The 25,909-nt window shown below is 34.7% G+C and overlaps 1 protein-coding gene and 1 pseudogene across 1 annotated transcript in view; both read left to right on the forward strand.

Annotated features, from left to right (window-relative positions):
• LOC129200387 (sodium channel protein type 1 subunit alpha-like) overlaps positions 1 to 6,348 on the forward strand; it is a 22,411-nt gene extending 16,063 nt beyond the window's left edge. The window contains exons 15-17 of the mRNA XM_054811738.1: positions 1,009 to 1,365; positions 3,170 to 3,622; positions 6,265 to 6,348. Of these exons, the coding sequence (XP_054667713.1) occupies positions 1,009 to 1,365; positions 3,170 to 3,622; positions 6,265 to 6,270 (816 nt within the window). The 3' untranslated portion in view covers positions 6,271 to 6,348. The remainder of the gene's footprint in view (positions 1 to 1,008; positions 1,366 to 3,169; positions 3,623 to 6,264) is intronic.
• LOC129200386 (sodium channel protein type 2 subunit alpha-like) lies at positions 6,274 to 24,982 on the forward strand (annotated as a pseudogene).
• Positions 24,983 to 25,909: the final 927 nt, after the last annotated feature.

Here is a 25,909-nt window from a genome sequence, read left to right on the forward strand (position 1 = left end):
CTGCAGGCATGTTTTACAAAACTATTTATGTTATCACTGAATAGCATGTGCCATTTTATAGTTCAGAAGCAACTAAGTGTTTTTACAAGGGAATGAACTGTAGCTTTATTGTAATTGTTTTAACATGGATGGGTAAAGCACAGTGAAGTGTACAATTTATTTAGTGCATATTGAGACAAATAAATAAAACATTTGTAGTATTTTGTCTACTTCCATATCTGGAAATTGCAAGAAGACTAGAAGCATTCTTTTAAAATGTAGGAATTATAAATTTATGGGTTTTTAATTTAAAAAAGATTGGCTTTTTCTTTTCCCCTTGGCAAAAAAGGAATGCTTTATTTTATTAGAAAAATATTTTTTATTTTAAAAATGAGAAGTGAGCTATGAGATGTTCTTTCCCTCTCGTCTCTTTCCATTTTGCATTTCCATTTTGCTTTTACCTGAAAACAAAAAACATTTAATACCGTTTTTTATTTTGGATGGGTTATAGGTAAGAAGGAGAATGAATTATACTTTTTCCCCTTCATAGTTGAAATGTTTGGCTTTTATTTCCAGACTGTGGGTTGGTCTGATCCTTTTTAAATTTGTTGGAGGCAATGTGCTTTTGGATAGACCACATTCTTCAAGGATTTCAGAATCCTTTATTCTCCTTCAGTAGAACCCTGTTGAGCTTTTATTGTTTTTTTTAAATTCGTTTCTGTACATTGTGGTTGAGATGTATGTCATGTTCAGAATTCACTATTCAAACAAATTCAACCAGTATGCTGTTTCTTTCATGTAGAAAAGAGTACAGATATGCTACACAAAAAAGGAGCAAAGTCTAAAATTAAGCTCTAAGAATGTGAATTTTATGAAACTCCTATTTCTATGTAAGTTATGGTTGTTGGAATCATGTTGAAGTTTCTTCTTTTTGTTATTGTTAAGAGTGACTAGTTGATAATCTGTTGTTCATTTCCATAGCAATTTTGTAACTACTGCAAATAATGTCTCTGTATTTTTGTTTTTCAGTTGCGAGTTTTCAAATTGGCAAAATCTTGGCCAACTCTAAATATGCTGATAAAAATTATTGGCAACTCAGTGGGGGCTTTGGGAAATCTGACCCTGGTGCTGGCCATCATTGTGTTCATTTTTGCTGTGGTTGGGATGCAGCTGTTTGGGAAAAGCTACAAGGAATGTGTCTGCAAGATTTCTAGCGACTGTGAACTTCCACGCTGGCACATGCATGACTTTTTCCACTCTTTCCTAATTGTGTTTCGAGTGTTGTGTGGAGAATGGATAGAAACGATGTGGGACTGCATGGAGGTTGCAGGCCAACCCATGTGCCTTACTGTCTTCATGATGGTCATGGTGATTGGAAACCTAGTGGTATGTAGCCAAAATAATTTGAGAATTCATTTAGAGAAAGAATGGTAACAGAAACAGTAACGAAGTTTTAAAGCATTATTAAATGTGTTATTTAAATATTTAAATGTTTTAAATGATTTTGAATTTGTTACGAGTATGGGTTCGGAAATAGAGTTTTCTATTTGTTAGATTTCTGATCCTATGTCGAATCCTCAGCTTGGAGGATGGGCCTCCTCAGGGATCTGAATTGCAATTCAGAGGATATGGGTGAGAGAGAGAGGCATTGTGCGTTCAGGTTCTTGTGGACTACTCCTGATTACCTAGAGAGAGAGAAGAGTAAAGGCACCTCAAGTGTTATGCTCCCAGGATGGGAGTTTGCATTTTGCAGAAGAGGACCTAGGAGGGCTTTTTCTCCCTGAGACATCTCTTCCAATCACACATAGCCAGATTGTTTCATGGGTTTTTTTTTTCTTTCTCCATTTGAGCCCTGCTTTTGCTGCACAGCCAACTTTTTACACAAGTGGGTTAAGGAAACTTGAATTGGAAGGCAGCAGTTCTGCAGAAAAAACAGATTCAAATACTTCATGTTTTCTTCCACCTCTTCATTTTTTTCTTCCTGTTTCTTAAGTGCTTTTTACATATGCTTTTAAAGTTGTCTGTATCATATGTTGTTTTTTTTCCTCTTTCAGAGTAAAGCATCAGATCTGTACTAGTTTGTAGATTACTGTGTATAAATTTGTCTTTTTCAATAGGTTTTATATTTATTATAAACTCACCAGTATTTGAGGCCTTCATTGCTGCTCCTTTTGCTCTGCTTTTCTCGTTGCCTACTGAGTCTTCCTCTGTTACTCTACATCTTTTCTTTAGGCAACTGTCGGTAGCAAAAGAGAGTATAAATTAGCCATTCTGGAGGTATTCTTTAAGAATAAAATTTCTAACAATAGGAATAGCTAATTATCTTTAAACCAGTCATGCGTTACTACTAGTAGCACAGCCGCTTGCTCCGGATTTTCTACAAATCTGTTGTCTTACAATGAAGAGAACTTTGAAATTGGCTGACCAAAGAAAACATCCTCCTTAAATAGTTTTCTAAAGCAGAAGATGGAACTTTATGGAATGAAGTATCCATCTCTGTGAATTTTTCCACAATATTTACTGTATTCTGATTTTATACCATAGCTCTAGTAGAATTTCTTACATGAGTAGACATGTTATCCAGTTGTCTTTCTGTGTTCCCAACACATAGTTTTATCCTGTTGTCTTCAAAGCTGCATATAAGAGCTGATCTGAAGGCTTTAAGAGCTGCTACTCTGCTGCTTTGGCTATTGTAGTGAACTCAGGGCTTGTATAACTGATATTTATTCTATGTTTTATCTTGCTGTGGGAAGAGGATGACTTGGGGGTTAGGAGATGGGCAGTGTTTTACATTTTTTAAGTCACATGCAGCAAAATATTTGTGAGTTTGGACCAGCATTTAAGAAAGCTGTTTTCTGCGCAGATCAGTTATGTCTTCTGTTGCAGAGTGCTTCCCTATGGCAAAGTAGTAAACATTTTGGATCTGTTCAGTCAGTACCAAAGAATCATTTGTTTCTGATCTTTCAGAAACACAAGCAGAAAAAGAATTTACAAGTGGCTTCATAGTCATACAACAATGCAAAACCACAAAAATCCAGCACTAGAATACAGGGCAGGTGTTGTGTTTAAATTGCATTTACATTTTATTTACTGTGTAATTTCCAGAATAATATAAAGCAAAGGAAAGCATGAGCCCAAGATGTTCAGCTGTATTTTTTCTTTTTTTCTTTTTTTTTTTTTTTTTTTTTAGGTATTGAACCTTTTTCTGGCCTTGCTGCTGAGTTCATTTAGTTCAGACAGCCTTTCTCCTACAGAGGATGATAATGAAATGAACAACTTACAGATTGCTGTTGCAAGAATTCAGAAGGGAATAGATTATGTGAAGAAAAAAGCAGGTGAATGTGTCCAAAAGTCTTGTTGGGGGAAACAAGCTATTGTAAATCAAAGAACAGCAACAGATCAGTTGAATGGTGAGAGAGACCATTGCATTTCCAACTGTACCATCGCTGAAATAAGGATAGATGCGAATTATCACAAAACTGAGAATGGAATGGCCACTGTTGTAGGTGGCAGTGATTTTACATCATTCATAAACAACCCAAGCCTTACTGTTACAGTACCAATAGCTGTTGGAGAATCTGATTTTGAACATCTAAATACGGAAGAGTTTAGCAGTGACTCAGATTTGGAGGAGAGCAAGGAGGTAAAATTTAAATATTTTATATTTTGTATTAATTATACCAATTATATTATTTCATAGTATGGCTCTTTCCACTTAGAAATAGAAAGCAATTCTGATTTGAGATTGTTGGGTTGTACTGAGTGAATAAACTGAAGTGGGAACATGGAACTAAACAGAGTAGGAAATCCAGGCAGAATTGTATAAACATACACCAACTCATTTATAAAAGGTTTTTAAAAAACAAGCTTTTCCAAATTTTTAGTTGGATAGACAGACTAGTATAAATGTATGGAATTAAACAGAGACAAAAGACTTGGTTTTTTTGTACATGATCATAATATTTCCATGACATAAGGATCAAAGTATTACTATCTCCTCTAATATTTTTTAATAGCAGATTAAAGAATCTTAATACTCTTTGCATCCGATTTTTAAAGCTTGCTGAATTCTGCAGAAATCAGCGTTATTTGTATTGGATAATCTAACAGAGGTGCTAACTCAAGCTAATGAAAGCAATAACAACAGTTTTTGAGTTCTGAAGTTACAATGATGGGGGAAAGCCAAGGGAACAATGTCAGTGTTATAAGGTTAATGTATCAAGTAAAAATTATGAGGGGAAAATAGAATTACTGAATGAAAAGATAGTAATTTCTTGCTCGTTTGTGGGAATTTTGAACCAATCACTTCAAAGACAACTGCCTGACCTTAAACTGGGTCAGCTTTAGGAAAGTAGTCATTTGCCAGCAGCTGCAGACTGAGGGGGGAAGCAAAATCATGGATTTCATCAGGATCCTGAGAGACACTTTGAAAATTCAGATTGCTATGCTGTGACTCCAGTGCAGACTGTGTCTGGTATCAACTCCGCTGGCACCTGAAGACACAAGGACATTAATGGAGTGTCCCTACTTGTGCAGACAACCATACTCCAGCTTGGATTGCTTTGTCTGGATTGTTTGGTTTTCTTTGGGTTTTGGGGGTTTTTTATTTGATTTGTTGTGGACTTTGGAGGTTTTTGGTTGTTTTGTTTTGAACTGGCAATGAATTGCCCATATTCTTTCCAAATTCTAGAAAATGTTTGTTCTAGCAAAGTGTAGTTAAATTAAACTTAAATTTGAAAGGTCTAATAAGATGACTCTTTAGGTGTGTGTTTTACTGTAGAATGCAGTGTTCAATAGTGTTATACTCATTTGTTATTTCAGCAGCTCATTTCCTGACACTTGGTTTGTACCATCTACTTTTTGGAGGTTCTATTACTCCATGTATTATGTTGACCTTGCAGTCGAGAAGATCTTAGATTACTAAGAGGCCTCTTAAAAGCAAAACAAACAATATTCATAACTTGTTTTAAAGTATTAACTGTGCTTTGTAAGTAAGCTATAATGTCTGCTGAACAGCTGCTACATCTTTTACACATTTACATTAATGTGAATAAAGAACACTGGCCGCCTTAGTGTGTTTTAATAAGACTTGTTTTGTGGAAGGAATATCTGATGAATCCAGATAATTTACTCTTGCTTTGATAACTGTGTTAAATCTAACCCTTACCTGGAAATTATCCAGCAATTGAAGACGCCTAGTTCTTCAGTATTTTATATTTAAGAATTGGGATACAAAATCTATGTTTTCTCACCACTGATATTCAAGATTAAACATCAGCATTAGCTGTTTATAAGATAATATTATCTAGTATTAATTCTAACCCACTCATATTTGGAAAAGTGGCTAAGGATTGGCATAGTTGAAAGACAGCCATAGGAGATATGTAAATTAATAATAAAAAACCCCATTTCATGTTCACTAGTTCATAATCAATAACGAAATTGTCTTTCATTTTGTAGATTTTCAGCTCTTTCTTTCAGACTTTCCCTTTAAATGGGAGCAGTTTATACTGGAGTTGTTAAACACCTACATTATTTGATGAGACTTTGAGAAGTCATTGGTGAGACTAATAAAATATAGATGTGAGATATATTTGAGGAAATTACGGGTTTATTGCTAGGCATGAAGTTTTGTTTTTACTTTGCTATATATCTCTTACAATCCTAATACACCTTAAACTATTTGAAACATTTCTCCTTTTTTAAGTAATGCAGTTAAAAAAGCTAACGATGCTGGGAAAAATTGCTTACCCAGAAGTTTTCGTGTTTGACCTGGTATGATTGATTTGCTTTGCCTGTGGTTTCTTTCTGTAAGTTATCCTAGATACATATTTAGCATCCAGTGAAGACCAGGAATAAACTTTAAAATGAAATCCAGGGAAGAATAGGTTTCTGTTACTTTAAAGGTTACTACCATTTGGAGGATGCTTAAAGCTGTAAGATACATGGTATGGGTGTATCTATCTCTTTGGTTTGGTTCTTTTTTGGTGTGGAGGGGTTTGGGGGGGTTTGTTTGGGTTTGGTTTGGTTTTTGTGTTCAGGCCCAAGTCTAATATGCATCTATGAGCTTCAGATATTCTGCTAATTTTACCTCTTTCAGTATGTCTTTAGATATGCTTAAATCTCTAATCAATAGCTATAAATGTTATGTTCTGCAAATGTATGACATATCTAGAGAACATTTTTAAATAAGTAGGAATCCATACTTCTGCTCTTTCCAGAACTCAAAGAACCTGAAGGGTACCGTGTTTTAACTTCATTGCGTACCATTCTTACTTCTCACAGGAGTAAAATCAAGCTGGATCAGTCAAGAATGCAGATCTGGTGCTTTTTAACCAGGCAGAGCAACGTGTCAGCACATTTACACAGGTTACCTAAACAAATCATACATATATGATCACTTTTGAGATTGATTGGCCTGCATGCTACTCAGCTACAATATATTTTTCCCCATCCATTGCAATGTAGTGGAAACATGCACAGCCGCTCTGTAAGCTGAGTCCCATGACTCGTGTCACAGCATGGTTGAGGGCAACCCCAACATATTCCTCTCTCCTTGTTACATCTTTGGTATTTTCTGCACTACTTCTGTGGCATAACCTGCATGCTTTGTAGGTTTTTATTATTGTTAACTGACGTATTAAGCATCAAGACTGTTCAAGTTTAAAAGAGGTTAATAGCCTATGATTTTATGAAAACAGAAAGGTAATCTTCACTTTTTCTGTTCATCTGTTGAACCATGTTTTTAGCTGTCATGTAATTGTGAACGTTTTCTGATCATGTTCATTTGACCAATGTCTTTGTAATATTACATATATACAATTACTTGTATGCTAAAATGTTTATATCTTTTGATATAAATTGTTTCATGTTTGTTCACAATGTTTTTATAATTTACATTCCAGTTTTCTCATATAAGAGAAGCTAACATATAGGATGAAAAATACATTCCTGGGCACAATCAAACATATATTTTTTTATACATATGCATAATCCTTTTCAATATGGATGTAGTTATATTCTACTCATAAAGTTTGTGTATGTCTGTAAGATTGGAATCATTTATATCAGTTTTTCTCTTCATCATCAATAATTGTTTCCTTGTGAACTTAATCCAGTTGCTTTATTTTTAGACAGACATAAAACAATTTCTAACAAAAAAGTGTCTGTAGGATTCCATGTAGATGTCTAAATAAATCCGGGTGTTTTAAAACAATATAAATAAGGAAGTTCAAGCAAGAAGGAAATATAAAAATTTGGAAAATCTAGGATAAGGCTAAAATTAAGACAATTGTTAAAAAGACAAAATAGGAACTAGTACCCTCCCTAACCCTCTAAATTCAGGAGCTCCAGAACTGTAAAACAAACCATAATTGTGTTTCTTACTCCTGATGATCTCTTCTGAAGTTCTGCCCCTTGCCATTTAGGGGTCATTGAGGTATTCCTTTTCCAAATACAAATTTTGTTCACTTGGTTTTGTTGTGGAATCCTGCATTATCTTTCATGTATTCCTTTGTGCTGTATTATATATTGGAAATATTTCAGGTCTCACTTTTGTGCTGAGGAGCCTGTAAGCTATTCGGAAAAATGGAATGGTAAAATATCTTTCTAAGGATTTTTCCAAACAATTTCAGAAAAGGCACTTAAGTAGGGGAGAGTAGAGTGTGGTAGCATCCCATCCTACTGGTGCCAAGTATGGGGGGATGATTCTGATTTGATGGATATTGTTTATGTGACACTGCTCCTGCTTCAAGCTTCTGCTGTCATGAATATTGGCAGGTGTAGAACAGCATGCAAAATAGTAAACCAGGGGCTTGTAATCATTTGACTGAAAAATACTTGAATCTTTTCCATTTGGATGTCACATTGCCTTACTGTAACCTTCCTTGCCTAATAAGGTGATGCTGGGTTTGTTGTGGGGTTTTGGGGTTTTTTTAAATATTTATGCCTGCCTTTTTTCGTTGGGTTTTTTGTTTGTTTCTAAACTACGTAGATTAGGAGAGGTAGGTTTGGCTTTAGTTTGTTGAAAAAACCTAAGTATTTTTGAAGGACAATACTTTTGGTTTCTTTAAAAGGTAAATAATTTGCTAGCCTTATTTATAAACATTTATTCTTTCAGAAAAATAGAAATAAAAAGATCCCAATAAAAGTGACTTTACCAACTGTGCTTACACTGAAGAGTACCGTACTCAGTGATAAAGTTGATGTAGTGAATATGATGATTACAAAAATGTGCTTTGTGTCCTTTTTGTTGTTTAAGTAATAGTTGAGACTAGATTGGAAAATGAGATTGTTTTTATTGAAGAAGTATTTCCTCCTGCAAATAGATCTGATCAATCAGGAAAATATTAAATTGATGGAATATAAGTGGTGTACTACAGGTGTGCTAAGGTTTTCTGTTGCATTTGTACATAGTACTATTTTTGGATCCTCTTTTCTAAGAGGTTCCTGAACATACTCTCCAGAGTACTGTTATCAACAATCATCGTTCATGTTTTACTGCAGTTCTTTACCTCCTTCTCCAGCAAAGAGACTCAGTCTACTTAAATTAAAAAGAAAAAAGAGAGAGATCTCCTTAGTAAATAACAAGATGAGAATATGCAGCACAGTCTTCCTGTGGGTTTGTTTTGGGTTTTTTCTAAATTACACAAGACAATGTTTCCCTTTTATTCCTTATATTAAGAGCTGTATTGCTGGTACATTTGCTCTTTGCTTTGGAGGCTGGGAAACATACCAGATTTTCATTTACTATATGAATATCAAAATGTGAATGACTTATAAGTTGAATGCACAGTAGGTTGCACCATGTGAATAATCAGGAGCCTACTTATTATTAGCTCTTATTACAGAGTTTTCTTTAAAGTCATAATCTGCAATTTTGTGTACACTTTCATTTATTATATTCAGGATGATGCTCACTAAAGATTGACTCCTTACTAATTACCTCAAGCAATCCTAAGTGGCTTCAGTGGGACAATTTGTAGTAGTAACACTATTCTTGCAAATAGTTTTGCCATCATACTTTGACTCCTTCAGGAAAAATGAAAGATTATGAGCTCCAAATTCTGACCTTATTTTTACAGTACAGTTGATATTTGTATTGAAAAAATTAATGTATTCAAAATCTGACTAGCTTTTCACTACTAACAGTGAAAAAGAAAAACGTATTATATTGAGGGAATTGCCTCTAACAAAAATGTTTTCGCTGCTGATTTGCCAACATCAAGGCAGCTAATCAACTTTTGATTACATGAGTTGACCCATTCAATCCATTGCTTAGTGTATACAGAATGAGGCCTTCTTACCTTAGTTTGGTAAACTTTGAACAGCAGGTAATTGCTCTGGAAAGTGAAGGATGAACATTTCTGTTTTTTCCTAAAAGTTCTGTTCCGGGAGTGATTCACAAAATCAGTTAGATCTCTGTGAACTTTGTACACAGCAAAGAAACTAACTGAATTTTTATTTGGAACAGGAAGCTTCTATGCATATTGCTTTTTACCATCTTGGGTTTTTTTTGTTTGATACCCTCATTTTAGTGAAAAATATGAGCACTCCTCATGAAAAAGAGAACCAATGTTTAATTAATTTTGTAACTCTTCAAGCACAGGAATATATCCTACACTGTCCTTAGAAAGAGGGAACCAGGCTGCCTGTCCTTTATATCAAAATAGTTCTTTGAGGCTCTTATTTGATTTCTAGAGTCAATAAAATTGCCTTTCTTAACTAAAAATAAATTTTCTAATCTCTAATTCTTCTGTCATGTATTAAATGAGATATATAACTTCATGTTCTAAACACATTGATTCTTTTCAGTTTTTTTGCTGTTCATGGTGGTTCATCTTTTAATCTTGTTAATTCATTAAAATATGTATTCTTTCAGTTGAATTCATGTCATCTGCTCAAACAGTGTACTAAGTAGCTTAGAGTTCAAATGACCCAGGGGTACTTCATGTTGTTTTTAACTTATATTAGCAATTTGATGCCAAGCTTTTTACTCTTAAAAATTACAAATTTTTAAAATTAGTACTTTGATTTATAATTCAATTCATTATTTCACTTTACCCACCACTGCTGCAGCATTTTGCGATATATATGCTATGTCATGGAATGATGAAAGCAGCATATTAATGAAATGATGGAGGTATATAGTGCTATCCTTAGGTTCAGTAGAATTAGTGATAGGAAAAGTTGTTTGCTGTGAATATTGATATTTTAAGATCAGTGCTACTAAAATGAAAAGATGTGTTTACACTAAATATAAGTAATTTGGAGGTTCTGTTCCAGATAAGCAGTTTCTAAAGTAGCAGCAAAGTATATTACTGAATAATTTTGGATAAAAGTTAATGCAGAACACTGGGCTACTTTTTCTCATTAAATTATCTCTGTCTTCTTTCACAAAAATAGCAAATAATTTGTTTAATACTTAAAATAATTTTGTCCTTTCATATTTTGCAATTGAGATGTAAATATAGCTTGATTGGATAGTGCCTGTAACTTGTCTACTTTTATATCTTAAATGTCTCTTAATCATGCAAGTCTGGCTAAATTAATTAAAATTATGTTAATTCTACAAAACTGAAGCTGTTTTACAAAGTGTGCTTACATCATTCCCTACAGACATTAGTTGTGTGAATTCATTACTGATGTTATATACTTCTTGATAATAACATTGTAAAATGTCAGAGAATGCTATGACCAAAACTACTTTGACTTAGTTTGGTACTCATACTCAGACTAAGTGTACAGGACACCAGACCTTCTTTTAAAATTCACAGACTATGGATTTTTGCAATACACATGCAGATTACAGAATAAAAATTAAATTATGGTTTATTCTTTTGTTAGTGATTTTTTCGTATTAATGTGACTTAGCATAGTTTTAATTTTTAAAACAAAACAAAAAAATTCATTCCTTTCTGGGTGCTAACTGTACAGGTATGTGTACCAAAGTAATGGGTAGTTTCAGAATGCACAATGTAATACATATGTGCATTGGCAAAAAAGAATGCAAATTAATGCCAGTTGAAATGTATTTATCATACTTTTTCCTTTTTGAAACTTACAATATAGATGAAAAAACATAGAAGATGTTCATATGATAGCGATAATTATGGGTTAAGATAGGGCAGACATAATTTGTTTTGTGAATATGTTGAGGGTAATGTTCAAATTCACATCTGAAACAAGGTTTCATATTAATCCTGATTTTACTTTAGCATTTTCCCGTATAGATCATAAAATGATCTTAAAATGAAAAATATCTAAATTATCTGTGGTCAAAGGTAACCAAATTGTATTATAAATTGTGATATGGGCTGGAAGGGATTAGCTTGCATCGTACTGATGCCAATGAAAAAACCTGATAATTCATTCCTTTTATATTGTGAATAATGGGCACTGAATTAAAATCTGCTACACTTTCTCCCTTGGACAGTTTACCCTGACAGTTCATAATTTAAAGTTTTTTACTGTCAGGATTTACTGTCTTCAGGTTGAGGAGACTGCTGTAATGAAAGTAGCTACCAACATACATCATCTCAAAGCATGCAGTATAACTGGTATTGGTTTAAAATGCAGCAAGAGAAATTACAGTAAGAAAATAATAGTAGAAAACAAAATAAATAGAATATGTATCAGAAAATCTACTTAGTAGTCGTTAACTTTGATGAATAACACTGTACTATATTTAGACCAGAAATTCTGAAATTCCGTTAAAGATTACATGATATGCCTTGCAATCTCTAGGTAGAAAGTGGATAATTTATGCACATTTCAACAGCATTGACTGCTCTGTGTGGATGTTTGTGTGTATTTCTGGTGAGAAATATTGTTATTACATGCACACAGTGTTGCATGCTTAAAGTTAATTGCAGTTCTAAAAATGTAAGTATTAGTAAAGTATAACTTACCAAACTTTATTTTCAGAAGCTAAATTTTTCCAGCTCATCTGAAGGAAGTACAGTTAATTTAGCTCTCTTTGGAGAAGAAAAAGCTGAAACTGAACCAGAAAAAGCATCTGAGCTACAGGCATGCTTTACAGAAGGTATGTTTTACAGAAGGTATGGAAATAAAATTTGGGGTCAGCAATTACGTTTCGGTTGTTTGCAACAAGCATTGGCAGTTCAAAGATGCTATTTGCTACAGCAGTCTGGATCCTAGTTTGTCATCTTATGATTAATTTTACCTGTTGTAGATAGCTGTACTGAAGTCCATGGAGCCATTTGTGTGATGCAAAGTTAAATATATGTGTATGTATACATAATATAAATATATGTGTATGTATATATAATATTTTTTAAAAAACTGTAGGTACAATTCTACAAACTGATTCTCCGTAATCCTATTAGGTACCCCACACCAGGTTCAGTTCACTGAGAAATTTAGACCAGATTCATGTGATTACCCACGGTACCTTCATAGTGCTGGAAAGCAATCCAGTGGATGATACAGATCTTCAAAAGTTGGATTCAAACAATAGAGTTATTATCTTGACATTACACCATTAATGGGGGGAAGGGGTGCATAAATATAATGTGGGATGCAACAGGTGAATGAGATCCTACGTTTTTTCAAGTAAAGAAGACTTAAGAGCATACTTGCATGTCCTTAGAAGTTTGCATTTATTTTAGTTCTGTGTAGCTATATACTTTAGTGGATTACTGAAATTTACTGTATAAGAATGTATTTCCCATTTTTGTGATATGACAGATTTTACTTTCCTTTTAAGTCATGATTAAAATCATTCAAAACAAAATATGTTCCAGGATTAATTCTCCTATCCTATCCATGCTTTTTGATTTACTGTTATGAAGACACCTTTGACTTAGGCTAGAACTCTTATCCTCTGAAATATTATTTCACTCATATTAAAAATATAAAAAATATTGTTTTGGAATGCAGGGCTGTATTGAATATATCAAGCTCTTGATTTAAAAAAAAGTATGCTTCTCAAATAATTTCACATTAAGGATAAGGAAGAATTGTAATATATATTATGTGATGTCTATCAGTCCTTGGGCATAAGACTAATTTTTTCATAACGTAGGCATTTTGAGTAGTTGAAGGTAAGGTAAATCATGCTCTTCACAGTGGTAGCTGTTTTAGCGGAGCTGGTGAAATATAATGTAACTTACTTGTAACGTATGAACTTAATGACGCTTACAGGAAAACTTGAATACTGCTTTGGGGACCCATTAAATTTGGTTATGTTTCTATGTGATTAATCATGTTTAAAGAAATAAGGAGACTACTATTAGCCAGGCAGATAGTGAGGTTCATTGAAAACTCTGCCTTGAGGCCCCATGATAAGGTAGGGAGCTCTCCAAGGTGAGGCAGAATCATGCTGATGATTGCCACAAATCTGTACCACATGGAAAAGCTCTCAAAATCTCCATTTTTATCAGTTACTTATGTCATGAAACAGGTATCCTTAGTCAGCCCTTGAAGCAGAGGTATAATAAAATCAAGGGTATTTACATCTGTGTGATTTATTTGAACCTTAGCTGAGAGACAAAAGCACTTTTAAAAGAAGCTGCTGTACTCTCAAACTAGTTCCTGTGAAAGTTGCTATGTGTTTATGCTCTTTGTTTCTACTCCCGGACAATTCTCATATGTTCTCTGATTATCTGTATAGAAATGAAAAATAATTTTAAAAAAATGTGTTTATAAATTAAAATTAGCTCAATTAGATGACACCTTTTGATTCTAAGCTTGATGTAGCATCAGGGTAATAGAAAAATAGCTTACATGCAAGTTTTCCTACATCCAAAGTATCAAATTGAGAATGTAAGGATGCTTTAAGTAGCATGTGGTAATTTGAAGCACTACCTCATGAAACAGGAGCTAGTTAAGAGTGATTTTGCTTTTTCAGGATAATGAAAATTCTACCATATAACAACTTGTTTGTATTATCAGGCTGTATACGTAAGTTTAAATGCTGTAAAGGCAGTATGGAAAGCACAAAAGGAAGAATCTGGTGGAACCTTCGAAAAACCTGCTACAAGATAGTGGAACACAACTGGTTTGAAACATTCATTGTCTTCATGATTCTTCTCAGCAGTGGTGCTCTGGTAAGTAGAGCATACACCCATAGAAACAGTACCTAGAAAAATGTTTTATCAAAGATAGTATTGTAACATATCTATGTTCATTAAGAACAAAGTACAAAGTTGGTTTGAAAGAGAACTTGGAACTAAATTCCCAGAATATTTTAGGTAGTGCATATAAAATAAGTCATTAAAATTCTACTGTCAAATAACATTCTGCAGATGAATTTTTGATGAATACGAGATGATATGTGTGTGTGAGGGTGCTTATGAAAAGGATTGCACTAAAAATCTTGTTTAAGAAATAATAAAAATCATTCAAAATTAATTGTATGCAATAACTGGAACAAATATTGTATTTTAAATTAAAATTGTCCCCAAAAGCAGTACAGACACAGAATTAATCATATTCTCAGTTAATTTTTTTGCTTTAGTTTTAGTTTCAGTATTTCTAGACAGTTACATCGGAATCCTTGAATTCCTTTATTCTATCCTTAGTGACATTTAGTCCTTCACACAGCTACTAAGTATTGGGTTCTTTTTGGTTGTTGACTGACAGGATTTGGTATATACTACTATTATCTTTGCTTTGGCACCTCAAGCACCATGTCCCTTCCTCCTTCTCTGACCTTGGTGTTCACAGGGTAGTTTCTCTCACTTTTTTTTTCTTCAGTGATCATACTGCCATGCAGTGTTTTGCCCTTTCTTAAATATGTTTTCCCAGAGGCACCACCAGGTTCACCGACGGGCTTAGCTGCTTCCTGTGGTGGGTCCGTTGTGGAGCTGGCACAGGGCAGCCCCTTGCCTCTTCTCACAGTGCCAGCCCCTGCAGCCTCCTGCTGCCAAAACCTTGCCCCCAACACTTAATATTGGAATTCAGCAAAGATCAGCAGCAACGTAATATTTGGCCACTGTAGCTTATTATTCACTTTTGTTAGTTGAATTTATTATAATTGGGAGAATTTTGTTAGTTGAATTTATTATAATTGCCTTCTGATTAGGCCTGACTGGGCTTTTCAGGGTGATAAATTGTAATTCTGAGTTGACTATTAGTGAAATTTCTAAAAACCTTTTTGGCAACTTCATTATATTGTAATTCCATTATCAGGCAATGATAAAATCTAAAACTCAGAAAGAATGCAGTTGTAACCTGCTTATGCTGGCTTTTCAAGGTGAAACATCTGATGTTGAAAGTGAATTTTACTTTGCCATTTTTAATTCAGTTCTTTTGGCTTAATTTTGTAGTTTACAAAGACCTATGAATATCTGACTTATATGCAACCCATTTTTCACAGGCTTTTGAAGATATATATATTGAACAGCGCAAGACTATAAAAATCATACTGGAATATGCTGATAAAATCTTCACTTACATCTTTATTCTGGAAATGGTGCTAAAATGGGTGGCCTATGGTTTTCAAACTTATTTCACTAATGCTTGGTGCTGGCTGGACTTCCTGATTGTTGATGTAGGTACTATACTTTCTAAGTATCCTATTTCTGTTGTTTAGGCAGGCCCTTTTATGTAACTCCGATCTGATACATGTATATATATACAGTGAAGAATATAAATTGGGTTTGAATGAACAGAAGATGACATATCAGTGCATAAGATTCCGTTGTAATTACTCAGTGAGTAACTAAATCTGCCTTTATCTTTACTGTCATTGACTCCATGTGTTCTGTCTGTGTTTTACTGAGCCGGGTCCCAAGCAGTGAGTGAGGACTATCAGCTAATTGGACTTCAGTCTTCTGGATTTGGTGACAGAGAACAAGGAGGAAGCAGACACAGAAAGGAAAGGGAAATATAAGTGAGCCCATGGGGTTGGGGTAGGACAGCTAATCCTGGGCTTAATGAATCACTGGTAAAGAACTGCAGTTGAGAATGGTATCAGGAAATCAAGAAGACAGCAAAAGAGGAGGGGTGGGGGCAAATCTCATTTCCTGTTAGGATTCCAAGATAGTATGTTTCCAGAACCTAGTGATAATTAAATTTGCATTTCATAGGATCATAGAATCCTAGAATGGTTTGGGTTGGAAGGGACCTTAAAGATCATGTAGTTCCAACCCCCCTGCCAGGGGCTGGGACACCCTCCACTAGACCAGGTTGCCCAAAGCCCTTTCCAGCCTGGCCTTGAACGCTTCCAGGGATGGGGCATCCACAACATCTCTGGGCAACCTGTTCCAGTGCCTCATTATCAGTCTAAACTCTCCAGCTGTCCCCTATTTGGGAAAGAACTTATAGCATACAAACACAAATTCTTACCCATTGTGATGCTCACAGTGTTTCCAGAAAAGCATAATTAGCCCCAAAACACATATAAATGCTGGTTCTGCCCAGCCTTCCACGTGCAAGTTCAAAGGATATAATGAAAAAGAATAAGCATGGGACTGTGTAGCGTTTTGACAGCTTTCTTGAGCTACCCTTAGAGGAAAGAAATCTTCATAAGGCTTCCTCATGTAAATGCAACAGGAGACAGCCATCTGGAGTGGAAAACACTGTGAGACAGAAGTCATTGACTCTCACCAGAAAACAGCAGGACAGTCAGCTTTTGAGCTGTTAATCCAGCTGTCCTAAAGGTTTCAAAAATTCTTGTGGATTAGACTGTCTCTTCCACGAGAGTAATGATGTTAAAAGAGGAAATAAATCTCAAGGCACATTAATTGTCCAAAACAAACAGTTCAACAAATCCAAAGATGTTTCCACCTTACGTTAACAATGTGCTTTTCTGAAAATGCTGTTTGGTAGCTACAGGAGCAGAAAGTTGAAATGACGTGGCAGATGAATTCTGTCTGACACGTATCATTAAAGTGTGTTTTTTACATTTACCCTTTTTTGTTACAATACACCTTTTGAATTTACTGTATTGGTGAAAGTATATAATATTATTTTCTAATTTTGCATCACAGAAATGTTACAGTTAGCACTTTTACATGTGGAAGAAAGTTCAGAGCTGGTATTAGGAGTTGTCCAAACCATGATCATACTTAAGGAAGACGAGGAAATTATTTATTAAAAAAAAAAATTAAAAAATGCTTGCATGCACATACATCCACAGATGGTACAAGAAAAATTAAGCTTTAATTGCCATCAGCACCATGTGTTGAGATGAACTATCCACCCTCTCCTCTCTCCCCTCCAAAAAAAGCAGAAAAAAGCAATGCGTTAAATTGTATTTTAGTTTCCAAAGAAAGATAAAATTATGGCATCATTAAGTAAAGATGTGCTAATCTTACAGGCTGAGGATTTCTTGCAATGCAAATATAACAACTGCATTATCTAAGAAAATACGGTTATCTGACAGGAATACTTGAAACATATTTTCTCTGTATCTTTTCTAGGATTATAAAAGTAAGGAGTTATTATTTTAAGGTCTTGAAGGATTCCTGTGGATTAATGCTTTTTATACTAAATGTTTGTCTAACATTTGAATTTAAAGAACAGTACGTTTTCAGTACATTTTAGGCTTTGACTGAGTTTGTTGGGAAGATGAGCTTGTATTCAAATCTTTTTATCCAAAATGTTTTTCATTTTGCGCAGGTACATTTTTTTAACTAACACTCTGTCTGTGATGAAAATTCTAGAGATTAAGTTCTCTCTTGGTTTAAACTGTTCTGAAATTTACCCATGATTTTCTATTCATTTTTAAATTTTTTTGTTCTTTTTTATTCTTGCCAGAAGCTTAGAGTCCTTACGAACTTTTTTCTGATACCCGTATCAAAGTTTTCTAGGCATTACGTTTCTGTTGTGAGGCTATGAAAAAAAAACAAAATTCTTTTGTTTGATTTCCTCTAGGTCTCGTTGGTTAGCTTAGTAGCTCATGCCCTTGGTTTCTCAGAACTCAGTGCAATTAAGTCCCTCCGAACATTAAGAGCTTTGAGACCTCTAAGAGCTTTGTCACGCTTTGAAGGCATGAGGGTAAGAAAAAAAGAAATAATCTGTAAAACAAATCCATAAAAATATGCCTAATTATAAAATCGTGGAGGAACGCTAAACTGCATGTGTGTTTTCAAGGACGACAGTAGCATGTTTGATTTTATTGTATGTGTTATTCCTTTTCTGTCGGCATTACGTCAGTGTATTTTAATGTTTTACATTTAATCTTTTGCTACAGTTAAAATATTTTTACTGCTCTACGTACTGTTTTTAAAAAGTGTGGTTTTCTGTGTTTATTTACTAGGTGGTTGTGAATGCTCTTACTGGAGCAATCCCATCCATTATGAATGTACTTCTGGTTTGTCTTACATTCTGGCTAATTTTCAGCATCATGGGAGTAAATTTGTTTGCTGGCAAGTTCTATCACTGTGTTAACACCACAACTGGTGAGGAAATCTCACTAAAGAAAGTCGATAATGTAACTATGTGTGAAAATCTTATGAAGACTTCTCCGAATGTTCGGTGGAAAAATGTGAAAGTAAACTTTGATAATGTTGGAGCTGGTTATCTTTCTCTGCTTCAAGTAGTAAGTGTATAAATTTTGATAAATTAATTTTCCAGCTTAAAGTTTTGTAGCAGTAACATTTAATTCCATAATTTTTAGTGTTATTTTACAATATATTAATGGATATGGGATTTGATTTTTTAATTGTGTTCTATGAAGCTAATTAATATTGGTTATGGTAAAAGTCTGATACATTCTATATTCATGGCCATTTTGGAAGAGGAATATCTAATATCTACCAGATGCATATAAAGTTCCTTTGGACCCAACTGCTAGTTCTTTTGCAAGTTCCACGGATACATAGTATCTGGTAAAAATAAAAAAATGCTGCTAGGATTAATTTTCTTTTATTTGCTTGATCTGTTGAGGCATGTTGACTTAGATTTTTACTGTGATAGTCAAATAGATACATTCTAGGGCTCATCTGATACTCAAACAAGAAGAGAACCAACTATTGATTTAGAAAAATTTTTAAATTCACTTTTTCCTTTCTCTTCTTTCCCTTTTTATTATTCTTACTAGTCCCACTCCATTCATTGTCTATTCTTGTCAAGTAGTTTTTTTGGAGATAGTTTTTCAGCTTGTTTTAAACTCCAGATGAGCAGTTGCAGAATTTACTAGTGCTAGATTTCTAAGCACAAGCCTTTTTTAGAGGCAGCATCTGTAAATTGGAGCCAAGAGGACAGAAATATATATTCCTAATCGAGTTCGTTTGACAAACTGCTTCTGGGAAAATATTTGTGCTCATAAGAAGTTGGTAATTATTCTGTCTTTAAAAATCTCTAACTTGGTAGTATTTAGTAGTTAGTATTGTGCTAGCAGGCTACCATCTGATTGCCCCAGGGAGTAACAGTAGCTATTGCTAAATAGTACTAGGCGTTTGCATAAATTACCAGTGTAGAGGACAGCAGTGCTTTTTAGCTTTTGTAACATATCTTGCATAGAATGGTTTCCTCTAAAAACAAGGTAGGAATGGTATGGTTACTTAGTATGATAGCTCACAGGAGTAGGTTTGATGGAAGGCCCAGTAGGAGTTGGCTGAATGGCTGTCCCCGAAGACTTCTAATGAGCGGCTTAATGTCCAAGTGGAAACCAGTAACAAGTGGTGTCTCTCAAGGGTCTGCACTGGAACCAATACTATTTAACAGCTTCATCAATTACATAGATTGAGTGCATCCTCAGCAGTTTGCAGATGACACAAGCTGAGTGGTGCAGTTGATACACTTAGAGGGATGGGATGCCATCCTGAGGGACCTTGGCAGGGTTGAGGAATGAGCCCATGTGAACCTCACAAAGTTCAACAAGGCCATGTGCAAAGTCCTGTGCCGGGGTAAGGGCAATCTCCAGTATTAGTACAGACTTGAAGATTAATAGATTGAGAGCAGCCCTGCAGAGAAGGACTTGGGGATACTGATGGACAAAAAATTGGACGTGAGCTGGTAATGGGCACTTGCAGCCCAGGAAGTCAATCGTATGCTGGGCTGCATAACAAGTGTGGCCAACTGATCAGGGGAGGTGATTCTCCCCATCCACTCCATTCTCATGAGACCCCACCAGACATGGACCTCTTAGAGCAGGTCCAGAGGAGGACTAAAAAAAAGATCAGAGGGCTAGAACACCTCTCCTATGAAGACAGGCTGAGAGTTGGGGGTTGTTCAGCCTGGAGAAGAAAAGGCTCCAGGGGGACCTTACTGTGGCCTTTCAATATATAAAGGGGGCTTATAAGAAATACTGAGAAAATTTTTCTCAAGGCCTGTGCTGACAGGACAAGGAGCAACAGTTTAAAACTGAAAGAAGGTAGATTTAGATTGGATAGAAGGAAGAATTTCTTTTTTTTTTAATGATAAGGTGATGAGACACTGGAACAGGTTGCCCATAGAAGTTGTGGATGCAGTATCATTGGAAGTATGTGATATAGTGAAATATGTCCCTGCCTCTGGCAGAGGGGTTGGACTAGATAATCTCTAAAGGTCCCTTCCAAGCCAAACCATTCTATGATTCTGTTATTTTCTTAAGATTTCTTGGGACCACTTATCTTTTGCGGTTTCTTGTAGGACTATTCACATATTCTGCCTGAAAAATACCAACCTATGGTTGCTGATTTTTGGAGTCGTCCTCCAGTTTTTTGGTACTCAGAAAGTTAGAACTGAGAGCCTTGTTATAAATTGCAGTCTTTCTGTTATGCCCAGATATTGATTGCAACTCGTCCTATGTACAGTTTGTATGAATTTGCCTGGAGATTAGAATTTATTCAGTGTTTAAGTATTAGAGAGAAAAATTCCACAGTAAATTACTTCCTGTGAATACTTAACTTGTGTCTTACCAAAATTTTAATATTCCTTCTGATTTTTGTGGGTGCAAATACATTGCAGAAGACAGTGTTTTATTTAGAATGTTTACAAAATTGGAGCTCTGATAGAAAATATTAACAAACTTTGTTTTTAGGCAACGTTTAAAGGATGGATGGAGATCATGTATGCTGCAGTTGATTCTAGAGAAGTGAGTGCAATATAAAATTTACTGAGTGAAAAACAAATATAAGATTGATGTAATGCTTCTTGAATGACATTTGAAATAAAGTAAAAGATAAAGTATAAAAATGTAAAACCTTGATAATTTTTATATATAAATCTATGTACTATAAAGTAGTTAAGTGCATATACTTTTAATAGGTAAAAAAATTATAGCAGTAGATCTACATAAAGTATTACTAATTTAATAAGTCATCTGTAAATAACAAAACTGATGAAATCTGGTTTCCTATTAATTTTTGTCACTGAGATTATACAGATTAGGAAACAAGTTTTTCCTGTGTCTCCAAAATAACCCAAATAATCAAGTGACATCACTTGCAATAGCTAATGCAGAGCTGCAGACTCTGGTGATCTCAAAAAATAAAATGGCTGAATTTTGCCTGTTTTCCTGATAATGCTGGCATTTGTTTGCATCTCTCCCCTATCCAACTCCTGATTTGCATAAAATCTATAGGAACTGAATTGCTTTTGAGATTTGCACATTCTGACAAATTTAGTAGGAATTATGCAAAACATCAAATGTCATTAGAGAGGAACTGGCAGACAGAAAGGGGAGGAATGGCAGGTCTCTGTGTCCAATTACAGACACCTGTATTCAATAGATTTTCATGTTCAAACATAAGGCAACTGTAGGGTATGCTCCAAAAAAGGCTAGTTTCCCCCCCTTGTCAAGGAGTTGCTGTCCATATGGATGCGACTTCTGTTTCTGCTTGGTATTCTGTAATTTGTCTTAACTGTTATTTGTGGACTGTTGCTGTTTTTCTATGTTACATAGACAGGGAAACAGCCCAAATATGAGGACAACCTGTACATGTATATTTACTTTGTTGCCTTTATCATCTTTGGATCGTTTTTCACCCTAAACTTATTCATTGGTGTCATCATAGATAACTTCAACCAACAAAAAAAAAAGATAAGTATCGCGTATCATTTTCACAACACTTCATTGTTATTAAGCATTCAGCAAATGTATGCAAGGATAAATGAGTGTCTGAAATTTCTTATAGTAATAGAAAGAAAAAAAAAAAAGAAATCAGCTATTAAGATTTCCTTTTTTTCTATTCAAAATAATGAAATAATAGTCTTTGCTTTTTAAGGCATTTGAAGTAATTTAAACTTACACCAAGTGTCTGAGTGTTCTCCACATCCCTGTACAGCCCAATGATATGTTGTACATCAGAAAGTTATGTATTGTTTTTTGCTTACCCTTACAGTATTGTGACAAAGCTATGTGAAAATGCAGATGACTTAATTCAAGCAAATAGGTGACAGGGAAGAAAAGAATATGTAAGAATATCAAAATTGATAACATATAGCAATACTATGGAGGCTTTCTCAGTTACAAAGAGACTAATACAAACAAACTGAATGCTGGAACTACTGCTCTGTATTGTAAGATTAGAGAGGGCTGGGAAACTGTCTCATGAGTTAATGAATTTGCAAGAGAAAGAAAATTGTTGACATTTGCAAATGTATAGTTTTTCTTCAACTGAAATTGTTTCTGTTATTCAGATGAACACAGGATTGTGTCAAGAATTCCAGGAGCATTTAAGTAGATTAAAATGCAGACCAGGATGGCAAATTAAGTTCTACTTACTATTTAAACTATAAACGCTGTCTAAGGTCTACAATGGTCTTATTTTTCTGTACACATTTGGAGCAGAATCATACTGGAATACAATTTTTTTTTTTTTAAAGTGAGCTAAGTAATAGCAAGGCAGTACATAATTTCTTCATCTGTGATTCTTGATGGTTTGTCAAGTGTCATTCTTTGTACTGAAAAAAGATATTGCTAGCCTTACTGCAGTGGGAACTTCCAGTAAATCTTTCCACTTGAGACTGGAGTATGCAGCTTCATATGTTGCTTCTTCAGATCCTTTGAGTCTTATCTGCAGACTCATATAATAGAAAGGATGATTTTATGGTTCCAAAGCTGATGACATCTTCATCCTCCAAGATGTTTGCACCTCCATTCAAATAAACTTCAGGGGCTTCCAATACTTAAGAGGAAGGTGGTTCAGTTTCTTATCCTTGGAGAAGACGACTAAGGTTATACACATGCTATTGGCATTTTTGGCAGTCTGTGTGTAACAAGGTGACCTTACTCTGTAATGAGGTGATTATAAATTCTATTAAGTTCACTTGGCAGACACTGTCTACTGTAGTCATTATGACTCAGAAGGCAGAGGAGGATTCCTGCTAAAGGGCTTTTTCTGGCAGTGTGGTACATTTGTAGCTGTTCTAACTGTCACCAAGTCAAATACTGCAGATATCACAAAGGACAACAATTAGGCTGGGGAAAATTCTATCTACATGCTATTCTGCAGCTTCACGTAGCAAATCAGCAAACATTAGTCACCTGTCTTTTGAATTTATAGATGCACCCGTGCACGTAGAAATACACAGATCACACAGCGTGTGGCTACCCAGCAGTATTTTTCTTGTCTTTGTTCTGCCTTCACATCACTGATATCTCCCCATTTTGGGCAATGTTTTGGGATATGAATGGGAAGGACCTCATGTTGATATATACTGTCCCTGTGTAGTTAAACTGTATGCATTTCTTTGGTCCCTGTGTGCATCCTACTTTTATTACATTAGTTACCATGGAGAAAACAATGTTCCACTAGCTGTAAAATTCCTAACCATTACGGTCCTCAAAGGCATATAAGGTGTATCTCATCTTGAGACCGCTATTCTCCCTATGGACAGCACACTGAGACAATTATGATTTGTTCAGTCTTGATAGCCATTTCATCAGTGAGGCATCGGAAGAAATCCCCACTTCAATGCTAGTTCCTTTATAGCTTTTTTTAAATTATTTCCCAATGGGTGCAATCTCCTGATGTTTCCATCATAGGAGCAAATTAATTTCTTGTTTCTCATCCAAACCCTTACTCTGTAAGAACTGAATTTATTTGAATATTTGGCTTATGAGGAGGGCATGCTGAACAAGATCTCTTTTGACTTCTAAATCTTCATGTCTATATGTAGCCACAGCTGACTCAAACACATCTTTATCCAGATTCATCATTGCTTTCTCAATAAGATTGACTGCATTTGACAAAGTCAGTGTGACAAAGTCACAGAATCACCTGTGAGACTGAAATTTGTTTCCAAATGCCACTTCTTTGGCATCACCCATACCTGGAATGTACTTAAAAACAAATGTATGAAAGAAAAAAAGTTACTTGTCAACATAAATTGTACTTCTGACAAGTGTTTCTGTATGTGTATTATACATACTGGTCTAGATACCCTTTTAATCAGAGTACTGTCGTCTTACTCAGGTAAGAAACCCCAGAGTGAGCCCATGCTTCTGATGATCTCTGTACAATATAGGGGGATGATCAAGCCTCATATACACTGTAGAAGTATTATTGTGGCAAAAAAAAATCTGAACTGAGATACCTGTACTCAATGATAAAACATGCATCCTGAAAAGTAACATCAGTAATTTCTTTTTCCTCATATGATTTCCCTGAAGGCATATCAGATCTCAGTGAATCTTTGAAGCTTTTTTATTTCTGGTTGATTGATGTACAGTGTGGAATTTGTGATGTTAGATTTCTAAGTATCTATGGAATGTATATTTTTACAAGGGTTTTTGGTACGTATTTATTGAAGAATCAGGTATGGGGTTTTTTTAATAGCAAATAGATAGACGTTCTGGGGCTTTTCTCCATTCCTTAATTTGTTTTATTTTTCCATCAAGACTTGTCAGATATTTCAACAATCTTTGATATAATTATTATGTTTTGGCAACAATGTATAAGAATTAATACATGGTTCATAAAAACCATGTTCTGCAATGCTGTGAATTAATGGATTTAAAGGCTTGGCTGTGATCAATTCTATTTTTATTATTTTACCTTGGAGGTCAAGACATTTTTATGACAGAAGAACAAAAGAAATACTACAATGCAATGAAGAATGGGAAACTGGATCCAAGAAACCACAAAAACCTATACCTAGACCAGCGGTAAGAATGTGTGCTATTCTATCATCTACATTTGGGAAGAAATTGCAGCAATACATTAACTATCAAAAATTTTTTCCTTTAACTCTAAAATTTACAGTTAGGCCTAATTAAAGTTAGCCCTTCATTCTGAATTGAAACGTATGTATTTCTGTTCTGCAGGAAAAATCTTTCATATTTGTTATGCCTGAGGAATTAGAGAATCAAAGAATCTGAAGAAATCTGTTGGGTTTTGAGGGGGAAAGCTTAGAGCTGGCAAATAAAGAAGTTATTGGACAGTACTTTTCTTAGATTTTTTTCAGCCTTTTGCTTGGTTGTATATTTTGGGGGAGGAAGAAGAAAATGAGAGGGAGGAAAAGCATGTTCATTACGTACAAGACACTATCACCTTTTCTTTTTTCTCCCCTCAGAACAAATTGCAGGGTCTGGTATTTGATATAGTAACAAAGCAAGCATTTGACATCACCATTATGGTTCTCATCTGTTTTAACATGGTCACCATGATGATAGAAACAGACGACCAGAGTGAACTGATGCAAAATATTTTATACTGGATTAACTTGGTCTTTGTTGTCCTTTTCACTGGAGAATGTGTCTTCAAACTGTTCTCGCTTCGTATTATTACTTCACTATTGGCTGGAATATTTTTGATTTTGTGGTTGTTATTCTTTCAATAGTAGGTAAGAAATTCTTATATTCAAAATTACACATAGTAAGATATGTATTAAATGCATGATCTCTGTCAAATTAGAGGAAATACTTAATTTCTTCTGATTATTTAGGAAATGAAAAGCATACTTTAGAGTAGTAACTTTCTTAATAATTCTATATTAATTTTAATATTCCTTTTTTTTTCCTAAGAGTGCTGGGAAAAAAGCTAAAAACTACCCATAGGAGATAAATTTTATCTCCAATTTTAATTTCCACTAA

The sequence above is a fragment of the Grus americana genome, unplaced genomic scaffold (genome assembly GCF_028858705.1).
Source record: "Grus americana isolate bGruAme1 unplaced genomic scaffold, bGruAme1.mat H_86, whole genome shotgun sequence".
NCBI lineage: Eukaryota > Metazoa > Chordata > Aves > Gruiformes > Gruidae > Grus > Grus americana.